This window comes from Poecilia mexicana, unplaced genomic scaffold, assembly GCF_051168715.1.
Source record: "Poecilia mexicana isolate PSO_F unplaced genomic scaffold, ASM5116871v1 scaffold_12, whole genome shotgun sequence".
NCBI classification, from domain to species: domain Eukaryota; kingdom Metazoa; phylum Chordata; class Actinopteri; order Cyprinodontiformes; family Poeciliidae; genus Poecilia; species Poecilia mexicana.
In genome coordinates this window covers 22,004,677-22,018,307 of record NW_028263381.1, presented here as the reverse complement: position 1 = coordinate 22,018,307, position 13,631 = coordinate 22,004,677, and the positions used below count along the sequence as shown (strand labels likewise).

The following is a 13,631-nucleotide window of genomic DNA, read 5'->3' as shown; positions in this document are numbered from 1 at the left end:
TGCTCTCTAAACCTTGACAAGTTGATTTTACTTAAAAACTGTGGAAACCGATTGAACTGAAAAATGTGAGTAAGTTTAACTACTATTCTTATGTTTTGTTTCCTTAACAGATTCTGGTTCAGTTTACTTAACACCTTGTTGTGTGAACTTAATTGTGTCGAGTTAATTTAACTTAGTTTAGTGAATTTGTTTCCACTTAGAAATAGAAAGTAAATTATCCTCTTCTTAACTCGACTACATCAAGTTGGTCCATCTTACATGAACAGTTCAGTTTACTGAGCAGAATCTAGGAAACCAGTTGCCTTAATAAGTTAAGTCACCACAACGAAAGACTTTAAGTTCACAAGATTCAACATTTAATTTGACCAAAATGATAAACTTAACATAACAGTCAGTAACCCCACAGGAACCAGGATGAAGTCGCCATGGCATCTGGATCCTGTGGATAATAAGAAAAGCACAAATTAAAAACAGATGAAAGTTTAGATTTTTGACAAACAGAAAAGCAAAACATAGCAGAGACATTGTAGAAGTCTGTCATCGTCCTGGAGGACAACTGAGAGACATGGCAGGACAGCAGGCGTCATGGCAACAGCATCTTTGGTCTGCAAGTAGAAAAACAATAAAAGCTCAAGCATATTCTGAAGAAATCACTTTTTCACAATAAGTGGCCTAAAATAATTGTTCACCATTATTTGTTGTCTCAGCCTGATTAGACTGTTGATGTTTGTCCAGTTAAAGGAGAAACAGCAACGATCCAACCTGCTATCAGCTGATTATTAAAGCCACAGGCTGTTGCTCAATCATTCATTATTTCAACAACTAACTGTGTTTTTTCTAGTCTCAATCACCCAAATATCATCGATACAAATTCCCCCCAAACAAAGTGATTCAATGTCCCTTTAATGCAGCATCAAACTGGCTGGTTATTGCAAATGACAGGATGTGAAGAGGAGTCATGTGCATGTGAGCGCGTCCAACTGAACAACATATGAATTAAAAACATGCAGGATTTTCTTCACCTTGAACAAAATCCTTCATGAAGCTCATCCTTGGTTCAACCTGGACACGAATCTTGGGAAGTGTGTCGTCAACGACTCGTTTCCAGAGCTGAAAGCAGCTCAGGAGATCCCAGCATGCACTCTGGTGAACTCTGCAGAAACAGGAACCATCACATCCAGCTCCACAGGACTTTACATGACTTTGGGAAGGCATTTGGTTTAATATGAATACATAAACAACCTTCAAATCAAATGCTGATTTTGCTTATTAATATAAAAAACTAATGATGTAAAAACTCACATACAGAAAATGCTGATCAATGTTTCTGCTCAGATTTGCATAAACATTTGCTGATAAGTTGCTGAAGTCTAAGAATCTCATGTTTCCAATCACTGAAGTCTATTTCTTTATACAAAGTCAATCTACTCCAGTATCAATAGTTCCTAATATTATTAAAACTACTATTAGTAAAAGTGAAAAGTTCACTTCCCCCAGTAAATGACTCATGTAAATGTTTCCACTAGCTTGAAGAAAACCAACAAAATGAGTCGCCTGTTCTTAACGAGCTTCACCTGATAAATTGTAGATAACATTGTTTGCCCAGCAGCTTTACTCTACTTCCTCGGTTTGTTTAGAAAAAAGCTGCAGTGCAAAGATTTTAGTCTTTTAACCATGACTTATGAAATACTCTTATTAAAATCTTCATTTGGGTTTCAGACGGTGTTCTGAAAAGAAACCAAGAATAATCCATCACTCTAATGATTTGATGCCAAAGTTACAGTTACTTGTTTTACTTGTAGGTTTTCCCACAAAGTCAGTTTTCTTCTCAGTAAACCTGCTCTGATTCTTGTCCATGCTGTGTTCAGCTCTCATCCAGCTCACCTGCCACCCTGATTGCTCACCTGTTCCACCTTAAACTCGTCTCAGTCTCTGCCTCGTTGCCAGATTATCTACAAAGTCCCTGATGTTGCGTTTTGGATCTCCTGGTGCAGATCTTCATTGCTCCCACTGAAGCCTGTTCCTCTGGTTTCCTGCATCTCCCTGTTGTCAGACCCTCAGCTCCTCTGCTCCACCCGTCTGCTGCTCTACAGGCCCGTTGAGATGAACATTTCAAAGATACCCTCCGTTATCTGAGCATCACCAGCTTCTCCCCTCTCTCCTCAGTGCTGTGTTTGACAAACTCTTCCTGAACCAGAGTCTGAATATTAACTAAACTTGTTTTTTCACTGCTTACTCCTGTGTGTGGTTGAATTTCCGGGTCCCACTGAGTGTCCTTACAAAACCAATATTAATTTAAGTATTTCACTTTAGGTCTTATTCAATTACTCAAAATGTTTAGACTTCATTCTTTAAAACTTTTATGCTTTGAAATAAGGAATAGTTTCAACTATTTCTATGAATCTATGAGCTGGAAACTTCCTCTTCTCTCAGGAAACCTGCTGTTCCTGTTTCATGACTCTCTTTCTGCCTGACTTTGTTTTTATGATTAGATAGAAAAAAGAAAGTAGAATTAAAGCAAAGTTTGCAGGAGACAAAACAACAGACAACCTGATTGATTTGATTAAAGTTTGACTGTTGGGTCTAAATGTTACTTGTGTGATTAACTTTAAAGGAAACTTTATTTATTTATTACTATTAAACTAAATCTCCAGCTTGGGGAAGTGGGATGATCTCGGCTTTTGCTGTTGCTAGAATAAATTAAACTACAGGCAGCGTGATCTGACAGTAGCACGTTACCATGGCAACAATCAGTTACATTTGAGAGAAATTCGATTGGAATCAATAAATAGTCAAATATGTTCTTGATTGTCATGAGTAGATTATTTCAGCTGGTTCTAAATGTCTCCAGATATCTACCAGATTTAATTCTCATAAAATCTCGGACTGTTTCTCTACTTCAGCTCAGTGTTTGGTCAGATCCTGATCCCAGTCCAGACTGGGTCCAGAACTCGGTTCCAGTCGCCACAGAACGGATTTTCCTGTCAGCCATGAAAAGGCAAGTGTAACGCCTCGGGTTATATGGCTCTTTTCTCCTACACACCTCATTCTTAAATACAATGCATTGTAGGCCTTTTTACTTTAAACAGTAATAATCGCCTGTTATTTAACCTGGTTAATGTTTTACACTCACATATTGGAGGCTTTACCCGCTGTAAAAGTCCTTAACATTATAGTCCGCACAAGTATTTTCAGTTGGCTTAAAACACGCAGTAAATGTAGCATTTCGTTAGAAACTGTTATTTACTACCGCCAGTAAATGCATCGTTTTTACTTGTCTCTACCACCTTACTGGTCAGTCAAGGGCAAAATCAAGTTTAAGCGATTTGATTGGTTGTGATGGGCTGAGAACGGGACTGGAGCTGCACGTGCCGCTGCTACGTACTGGCAGTTGGTCGGCAGCCGTTCATGGACGAGGTTGGATCTGTGCTGCTGTGGACTTTTATTTGTTAGCTAACCAGTTGGAGCTACGAACTTTTCCCTGGACGTTTTTTGGAGCCACAGAACCGGACCACACTCCTGAACCGGAAAGGACTGTTGGACTGGAGTTGGAGCCGTTTTATTGCCGTTCATTTAAAACTGGTAATCCATGGTGGGGTGAGTAACCCATTCCTTGTAGTTGTTCTGGGAGCCGCCATCTTTGAAACTGCTATTCCGAGGACGAATGCTAACCGAGTCCCTTCAGGCCTCCAACGTTTGTAAAGCTAATGGACTGCTTTACTGATTCAAGAGACTGAATAGTGTGGTTGATACATTCGGCCTTGTTTGCTTATTTCTTATGTATTCACTTTAAAGGATTGTTTTATACAGTTCTGAGACAGCGCGGTTGCACCAAGTGTTGCTAAATGCTGAAAGCTAACTGTGCTTTGTCAATGTGCATTGCCCTTGGTTTACTACTGACCAGTACGGTTTATTAAACTGGTCAGTTCAGTGAAACATAAATTGAAATGTGTGAACATAACTTGACAATCTGAGTTTTAAAATGGTAACCGGATCTTATAAAAACTGATCACCACTGGCAATATTAATGCGAGATCCAAATAGTGCCGGAAATTCGCTCTTTATCTGATAAGGGACTAAATATGATGTAAGATTTAGTAAGACTTTATAAAGTTCTCCATCCCAGTTAGAATTGCATATTAAATGAAGAAGAGGAACACCACCTGACCAGATTAAGGACGTCGAAAGCAAAGTCGCGGATGAATACCATTTTTTCCAAGACCTGGATCCCAAAGACGGTATTTTTTCTAAATACGAAGCAGTTGGAGCCATAGAAGTAAGGTAAGCTGCATTTGTGGTTTTTAGATGATGCCATCCATTTTTAAAATATGTTAAGAGCTAAAAGTTCGTGTCTCTGTTACATATTTAAACACAGGACATAAAACAACAGCTTGCTAACTGTCGAGGGCAGGAGTTAGCAGCTAGCTAAACTCAGTATGCTACTCGGTTGCGCTTATAGAACTTTTCTTAAGAGAAAATACAAGCAGCTATCAGGATTTTTGTATTGTAAACTTCCTCAGAATCACATATGTGGTGCTTGGTAAAAGTTTTGCATCAACGTACTGACTGCAGGCTAAAATCTATAATTTGTTGGAACTAAGGTGGAAAAATGAATATGGACATTATAGATGGTCAGTTAACCTGATAAAAGATTAGGTAAAGTTATTAATTGCCTTTAAAGTGCATTTATTTATTGAGATGTATATAAAAAAATGTTTATTTGTCAAAAAATGTATTTCTGTTTTTATTTCGGTCCTCCAATAAATGTCAACACTTCTGCTTCTTTGACAAATATTTTCTTTTACCCCACATTGGCTGCTCCGCCGCAGGAAATACGGCGGCCATCTTGGATGGGTCGTCCCTCCTACTTTGCTCAATCAAAACAGCAGAAAATTCCTCAGCACTGAGGAACATTGTTGTTTGGATCTACAGACTATTGATGTGAGGGCTGGACAGACAACATTTCATAAGTAAGATGGACATATTATTGTGTATATATTGTGATTAGAATATTACTTTACAGTATTTACATCCACCGGCGGGATACCAGCTAATATTAGCTACAGTGCTGCGCTACACCAACATGGTATTTAGCACTAGCTAATGCTACAGTACAATACCAACATAGTACTTATTATATTTAGTGGAAACAAATGCTAACATGCTGCACAAACATGGTATTTAGCAGTAGCTAACACTAAAATGCTACACTAAGGCATTTATCTTAATCTAATGCTAAAGTACTTAACAGGAGCTAATGCTAACGCGCTACACCAACCTGATGTATTTCTTCAAACCTCAATAGCAGCTCATGGAGGAGTTTGATCTGTTCACATTTCATCTGTCTGATGCCATACAGTCATGACACGGTAACATTTTTCACAAATATGTAAAAAACATATTTTTAATAAAAGTTACACACTGCAGCTATAAATGCCTGAATTTGTTCAAACTACTAATTCTGCACTGAGAGTCCAGAGTTTATTCTGAGGGAACAGACAAAGTGTCATCTTTTAATTTTACAATGTTTCTTCTGATTGGAAGTGATGTTGGTGAATCTGATGGATTCGGCTAAAGATGAGGCTGAGCTCACCAACAACATGCAAAAATCTGGACTGCTACTATAAGAAGGTCTTGACGTCTTTAAACGATTCTCTGTAAAACACTCCCGTGTCTTCCATATTTCAGGAACGGTTGGGAGTTTTTTTCTGGTATTTTTAGTTTAAGTTCCTCTAAAACTTGATAAACTATTGAATTTTGACTCTGTAACCTCAGGACTTTATCAGCCTGTCATCAGATTGAACTGAATTTTAATCCTGCATGTTTTCTGTCTTCCTCAGACGTTTCACCAACATCTTTAACCACAATATTGTGAAACTTTGATTCAAAACATGAAAACAGAAGGCAAGAAAAGTGTCACTTGTTCTTGTTTTTAAAAACCAACATCATAACCTATTATCAGACCATTTCCTAACAGATTTTACCTAAATATTTTGAAGATGTTGCTTATTTAAAAACGGAAAAGATTTCAATGAACTTCTAAACCTTCATGTTCGTCCTGCACCAGAAAAAGAAATGATTTGAACCAACTTAATTGAATTGCTTCAACTGGTAACAAGTAATTCAATTATGTTTATCCAGCTTCATTTATTAAGTTTATTGAACTCTGTATATTGTGATCATCTGACTCAATGTTTTATTTTTTTAAATCTGAATTAATTAAGTTGGTTTAACTAGAAAATGTTTATTTATTAAACTTTCTAACTTGTTTCCTGCAGTTCCAGGTTGAGTCTTTCTTCATGACTCTTTAAGGAACGAGAAGCTCAATGTTTTTATCCAACCTTGTTATTAATCAGTGAAATAAGTTGGAGGAGAGACGTTTGGTTCCTGCTGCAGCTCAGTGTTAATCTGGTTAATCTGAGAGATTAGCTCCAGTTTAACACTGCAGTGAGGATTAAAAGCGGCCAGACAAGGTGAGGGACGGAGGAGAGGTCACCATCAGGAAGTTTGAACCTCTGCAACAAACTGCATTTTAATCACAACCAGCTGCTGATTTTACTGAGTTTTGGGATTTCCAGTTAAATCTTTATTTTCCAGTTTGGGTTGAATCAGGTGTGGCCCACGTTGGGCTGTGGCGGGTCATATCCATGTTGGTTTATTCTCAGCTAAAATAGGTTTACTGTTGTTATCAAATGTAAAATATGTCAGAGATGCAGCGATCAGAGCTTTTCTGTCCATCACTGATCTCCAGTTTTCATTCTGCTCTGATCTTCCAGTTCCTGGATTTTTTCTCCAGAGAGAAAAATGTTCTGCAGGTTCTGAGTTTCAGGTAGAAGTTCTGAATGAAACGGGATATATTAAGATTTTACCACTTTATGCTTCAAAGCATTGACCTCTGACCGTCATGGGATGGGAATGTTTTACTTTAACTAGGACTTTCTGAAAGGCAAATGAAAAATATTTTTAATGCAAATATTTAAATTTGAACAGGAAAAGAACAGAATGAGCAGCAAATGAACGCAGAAGAAATGCAGAAGAAAAAGGTTTTTATTTCTCTATAACACATGAAGAAAAACTGCAGCAAATAAACAAAAGGAAGATTTAATATTCAAATCTGACGAGTTTAGAAAAATAGGAGCCGACAGAAACGGAAAATGTTCAGAGAGAAAAACTGATCAACATTTCAATGAAATCTGATGAATGAGAGGAAAAAATAAGAGAAACAACATCTTGATATTCAGTGTGAAGCTTTGACTGGAAACAAACAGGAAAACATGAGGATCCTGGAATAATCCTGGAATAATCCCAGCTTCCATCTTTAAAGGACTGGAAGAAGAAAAAGTTTCCAAGGACTCAATCAGAAAAGTTTCACCAAGAAATTGATTGTAGAGATGAACTATCTGTTCAACAGTGAGAGAGTTTCTCTGACAGGAGGAAAATCTTTAGACTCAAATCAGGAAAGAAACACTGAAGAACCAGAACCGACTGTAAATCCAGGAATCAGAGGTTCAGTGAATGTGGTGTTGAAGGTGTGGAGGAGGATCAGTGAGTCAGAGGAGACTCTGTAGAAGGACAGAATGCCAGCAGGACAGTCCACATACACTGATACTCTGTTAGAGACGGAGGAGGAGGAGGAGGAGAGACGAGTTTTAATGTTATTGTGATAGACAGAGTAAACACCATTAGAGCATCTCAGACTCCAGGAATGATCATTATATCCAAACACACATTCTATACTGTTTCCTTTCCTCTTGATTCTTCTGTAACTCACTGATATATAAACATTTCCTCTCCACTTGACCTCCCAGTAACGGCGACCAGTCAGACCAGTTCTACACAGCAGCTGATCCCAGTGATCAAATCTGTCTGGATGATCAGGATATGACTGAAGCTCCTCATCCCATGTCACCTTCCTGTTGTCTTCAGACAGTTTGAGTTTTCTGCTCACTGTGTTTGTGTCGATGGTGAGTTGACAGGAATCTGATGGAGAGAACAAACACAGTCCAGCTGCAGTTATTGATCATTTATTGATCTTTGATGATGATCCTGAATGAGTGATGTGACAGTTTGAAGATGGTTGAATGTGAGCTGCTTTGTTGTCATGAATCAGATGAAAAACACACTTACACTTCCTCAGACCTGGTGTCAAGAATGGGCCTCCAGCAGGCTCCACCCTGAAAGGAGGAGGGGGGTCAGACCATCAGTCTCTTTCAGCAGCAAACATGGACATTACATGTCTCTCAGACACACATTGTCCTCCACTGAGACAGGAACAGTCCAACATCTGGATTGCAAACTGCAGTGGATGTAGGAAGGACAGTTGGTGCTGCTGCAGCACAACTCATTTCTCCAAACACAGGAAAAGCTCCAACAGAGAGGAGAAAGGAAATCCCTCAGTAACAACCTGAAGAAACTCACTGAAGCCTAAAAGGACATCAGGAAACTAAGGAAACATTTCTGGAAGCTCAACCTGATTTAATAATCAGCATTAAAATCCAATCAATCTAAACTCTGATCAACACCTGGATACCTGCTCCATCCACACTCCCACACACAGATGAAGGAATGAAACACTAAACAACCTGCTGCTGAAAACCTGCTGTGGCCTCACTGGAATATCCAGAAATACAAACATTAAAAAGGAGAAGCTGCATCACATTCAACAAAGAGTTCAACAAGAACCAAACATTTGATCTCTGAGCTCAGACTCACAAACCAGGGAGAGGCTTCCATCATCACACACCTCTGACAAACACCTCCAACCTTTCAGCACTTCCTCTACCAACCAGCACCACCAGGTGGCGCTATACACACTTGTGAGTTTAGTTCAAAATCTTGATTTCTCTCTCTGAACTTTTAAACATCCATCTGACCAACATGGAGTTACTTTTCTCCTCATCTTTGCTCCTTGGGGCTGATTGGTCTGGAGCTCCATCAAATATTGTTTTAAAGTCCTTTCTGTCATCAGTAGATCATCATGGAAATCTAACTGAACTTCACTTTTATTCATTTAGTCAGAGTCCCTATTAAACTCTATTAAATCCATCCCACTCTTTCATTTTCCTTGTGAGCCGTTCTTAGTCAGGAGAATATTCCAGAAAACTGGGTAATGATCTCTGCCTCCAGATGAGGCGTCTAAATATTTAATGATCAAACTAAATATTTCTCTTCAAGCTAAATGTTTCCCATCAGACTAAAGACGTTTCTCCTCTTCCTCCTCTATCAGACCTTCTCTGCTCCTGCAGCAGGTTCCTCCATACCTGAGAGCTTCCAGTCTCCAGTCTGGATCCTTCAGTCCAGCCGACAGCAGCTTCACTCCTGAGTCTCCTGGATGATTGTAGCTCAGGTCCAACTCTTTCAGATGGGAGGGGTTAAAGGTCAGAGCTGAGGCCAGAGAAGCACAGCCTTCCTCTGAGACCAAACAGCCTGATAAGCTGCAGACACACAATTCATCACATGATGAGAAGATGAGAGCATTGAGCCTTAGGCGCCGGAATAGGGGGGGCCAGGGGCCCATTGGCCCCCCCACTTTACGGCCCTGCTTGTCCGCTGGTCCCGCCAGACATTTACAGGCTGCACACAACTCTGACAGTCCGACTGACATCTCTGTGTTTCTATGCAGACAGAGGTACAGATAAAACCTCCAGCACTGAGGACCAAATCTGAGGCTCCAGATCATAACAGTGATCCAAAGGTTCACCACATGCGGCAGCTTCGGGTCGGGTTGGGATCAGGAACCGGTCTGACATCTGAAAAAAGGCTTTGACTCTGATCCAGTCCAGGTCTGAACCAGTTCTGCCTAAAGATTAAATGAGATTTCTGTATTTGTCACCATCTATAGAGCTGTGACGATGTTTTCTTTCTGATGACGTTGGGATGAAAAACAGAAAAAGAGATCGGGCCCATCATGTCCGTTTACGGGTCGGACCAAATGCTCACCCACACTTTGCCCAGAGCAGATCATTTTGGCTCAGATCAAAAAATAATTGTGTGAATTTGTTTTGTTTTTCCTCTTTGCTCTTCCAGATGCCAATCAGCCATCAGGAGCCATAAATATCGATGCTACTGATGGTTTTCAGGTCTCTGTTGAAATTCATGTTTGTCTGCTAAATAACAAGCACATTAAAGTTAACGGTGTTTTTCATTTTGTTTTTAATATAAAATATTGTCAGCAGTCTGACTGATCATCTGTCCCACACATATCATCTCTTTCCCGCTCAGTTTGTGGAACAGCAAATATAATCTGCTGCCTTTTGGTTTTAGACCCGCAGCATCTAAGCGCTGCTGCGCCGTAACGTGATGATCCACTAGGTTGTCCTGCTGCTCTAAACTGGCATTGCTGGAGGACATTTGACATCTATTTTATTGTTATTATTTTAATATTGCCAATATTTGACCAGTCGTGGTTTTTGTCATATCTATCTGTCCTCCCCATAGTTCTATTGAACGTATTTTGGACTTTTAACAGTAGCTGAACACAGGAAGCCACAGCTGCATGTTTACCTTGAGATTTTCCTTTAAGTGAAACAGAAAATAATCATTTTAGATTTTTTTACTTTTAACATTTAGGAGAAAAAAGATCTATTGTGTCCAAACGTAGCGAGTCTGTGTGAGTCCGTGGAGGTGCGCACAAAGCCTGAATCTGATTGGTCAGTTTACTTTAGTGAATTTGGCAGCTTGGCGCTTTTTCTATAAGGTAAAAATGAAGAGCGGAGTTTGAATCCTCCTGTAGTTCTAAGAGCGGTCGGATCCTGCAGAGCTTTTTACCGTGTCCGGTTCGGGCGGGTCTCCGGTGTGTGTGTGTGTGTGTGTGTGTGTGTGTGTGTGTGTGTGTGTGTGTGTGTGTGTTTTGGCGAACTGAAGCGCTGAACCCGGTTGGACAGCTGTTTAACCCGCTACTGTTCACACCAATGATGTAATGATGACAAAACCTTCATCCAATCAGGTGTTTTAATCCCGTCGATCTGTGTTCAGCTGTTCTCAGATCGGCTGCAGCCATTTATTCCCTTTTCCATGTTTCCAGACTCCAGTTCTGAAAATGGAATAAAGTCCACGCCACCATCTAATGCTCTGTGTAAAGCTGCCTTCTGCTCCCCACTGACAACTTTTACATTTTGTTCTGATTGTTTTCCACCAAACCTCTATGACCGCAGCGCATGGTAGACTCAGAAACGTTGTCCACCAGGTAAGGGATATTTACTGTTCGGGACAAATGGCGACAAACCCACTGAATTGATTGACAGGAGCCATCATATCAACTGAACAAGTTGATATGATGGCTGACATTCAAAGTGTAACAGAGGTGACGAAACACCCCATGGCCCCAATACCTCAAAAATGAATCCGACGCCGCTGCGTTGAGGTAGAGCCCAAGGTCTGAATTGGACATTTTCACAAGAGGAAAACACACAAGAAACTGGAGCTTAAACTGTTAATACTTTGAAATATTAATAAAACTGTATTTCCTTTTGTAGATGATAAAAATCAACATTTCCCCATCGGTGGTTGAGAAAGTCTGACAACTGCTGGTTGGAAAGATCTGCAATAATCTCCTTTGTTCTGTCAATAATCCAGAGTTACACTATCAGTGGAAGCCTGACCTCCACTTTTCTTAATAACTTTCTTTATGATTCTTTCAGCCTGGAGGAAATACAAACCGGATTCCAAAAAAGTTGGGACACTAAACAAACTGTGAATAAAAACTGAATGGAATGATGTGGAGATGGCAAATGTCAATATTTTATTTGTAATAGAACATAGATAGCAGATCAAAAGTTTAATCTGAGTAAATGTAACATTTTAAAATATGTTGATTCAAAATTTCAGTGTCTACAAATCCCAAAAAAGTTGGGACAAGTAGCAATAAGTGGCTGGAAAAAGGAAATATAACATATAACAAACAGTTGGAGACCAATTGACACTAATTAGGTCAATTGACAACATGATTGGGTATAAAAAGCTTCTTAGAGTGTCAGAGTCTCTCTGAAGCCAAGATGGTGAGAGGATCACCGATTCCACCATTGTTACACAGAAAGATGGTGCAGCAATACCAGAATGGTGTTACCCAGCATAAAATGGCAAATACTTTTAAGTTATCATCATCAACCGTGCATAACATCATCAAAAGATTCAGAGAATCTGGAACAATCGCTGTGCTTAAGGGTCAAGGCCGTAAAACTACTGGATGCTCGTGATCTCCGGGCCCTTAAACGTTGCTGCACCTCAAACAGGAAAGGAAATGACAGCCTGGGCTCAGGAATACTTCCAGAAAGCATCGTCAGTGAACACAATCCACCTGCCATCCGCCGCTGCCAGCTGAAACTCTACAGAGCAAAGAGGAAGCCATTGCTAAGCTCCAAAAGCTCAGCCGTTTGCACTGGGCCAGGAGTCATTTAACATGGAGGGAGGCAAAATGGACGACTGTTCTGTGGTCAGATGAGTCACGATTTGAAGTTCTTTATGGACCACTGGGACACCATGTCATCCGGACCAGACAGGACAAGGATAACCCAGGTTGTTATCAACGCTCCGTTCAGAAGCTGCATCACTGATGGTCTGGGGCTGCATGAGAGCTGGTGGCCTGGACAGCTTGCATGTCTGGAAAGGCCCATTAATGCAGAGAACTATGTTCAGGTTCTAGAACAACATATGCTCCCATCTAGACGTCGTCTCTTTCAGGGAAGACCCTGCATTTTTCAACAAGATGATGCCAGACCACATTCTGCAGCAATCACGGCATCATGGCTACGTAGGAGAAGGATCCGGGTTCTGAAATGTCCAGCCTGCAGTCCAGATCTTTACCTATAGAGAACATTTGGCCCATCATAAAGAGGAAGGTGCCACAAAGAGGCCCAAGACGACTGAACAGTTAGAGGCCTGTATTAGACATGAATGGAGAGCATTCCTATTTCTAAACCTGAGAAACTGGTCTCCTCTGTCCCCAGACGTCTGAGTGATGGAAGAAGAAGGGGAGACGCCACACAGAGGGAAAAATGGCCTTTTCCCAAAGTTTGGGATTTGTTGACGTCATGACATTTTGAAACATCATATTTCTCCTTTAAAATGATAAATTCTCTGTTTAAACTGTTGATCTGTGATTTGTGTTTCTATTGTGGATAAAATATTAGATGTTGGCATCTCCACATCATTGATTCAGTTTTTATTCAATTTGTTTAGTGTCCCAACTTTTTGGAATCTGGTTTGTTTTTGATCCAGTAAAACTGGTTTATAGAGTCCAAACCAGCAGAACCAGAACATGTTATTATGACGTGTTAGAATATTTCAGTCGGGCCTTCAGTGGTTCTGGTCGGGAATTAAAATGGACTTTAAGAACCAAAGTGAGACATCAGAGCTGTTAATGAAGCTGCAGTGATTTAATGAAGTAGCTCATTTCCACAGTGACAGAAACCTGCTATTGAGAGGAACTGACTGATTTATCTGGAGGATCAACAGCTGCAATAATTACACTTCACTCATTCATAAACACATGAACACATGAGTGGAAACTGAACTGACTGATTTATCTAAGGATCAATAGCCCAGATTGATTATAAATTCCTGCTTCAAACCAAATGTTGACTTTTGTCAGTTTGAATTAAATCAGTTTATTGTTATTTTGCTCTATTTCCATT

The 13,631-nt window shown here is 40.0% G+C and overlaps 2 protein-coding genes and 1 long non-coding RNA gene across 3 annotated transcripts in view; all 3 read right to left on the bottom strand.

Annotated features, from left to right (window-relative positions):
* Positions 1 to 333: 333 nt before the first annotated feature.
* LOC106913637 (uncharacterized) lies at positions 334 to 3,637 on the bottom strand. Its single transcript, XR_015764731.1, has 2 exons — positions 1,023 to 3,637; positions 334 to 605 (listed from the first exon to the last, which is right to left on the bottom strand). It is a non-coding gene; the product is annotated as an uncharacterized LOC106913637 (long non-coding RNA).
* Positions 3,638 to 7,029: 3,392 nt separating this feature from the next.
* LOC148156076 (stonustoxin subunit beta-like) lies at positions 7,030 to 9,964 on the bottom strand. The gene is made up of 2 exons (XM_088011363.1): positions 9,940 to 9,964; positions 7,030 to 8,007 (listed from the first exon to the last, which is right to left on the bottom strand). The coding sequence occupies exons 1-2, from the start codon at positions 9,962 to 9,964 to the stop codon at positions 7,454 to 7,456; spliced, it is 579 nt and encodes a 192-aa protein (XP_087867489.1). The 3' UTR covers positions 7,030 to 7,453.
* Positions 9,965 to 12,520: 2,556 nt separating this feature from the next.
* The window catches only part of LOC148156074 (NLR family CARD domain-containing protein 3-like), a 43,807-nt gene continuing 42,696 nt past the window's right edge, over positions 12,521 to 13,631 (bottom strand). The window contains exon 7 of the mRNA XM_088010599.1: positions 12,521 to 12,801. Within this exon, the coding sequence (XP_087866725.1) occupies positions 12,798 to 12,801 (4 nt within the window). The 3' untranslated portion in view covers positions 12,521 to 12,797. The remainder of the gene's footprint in view (positions 12,802 to 13,631) is intronic.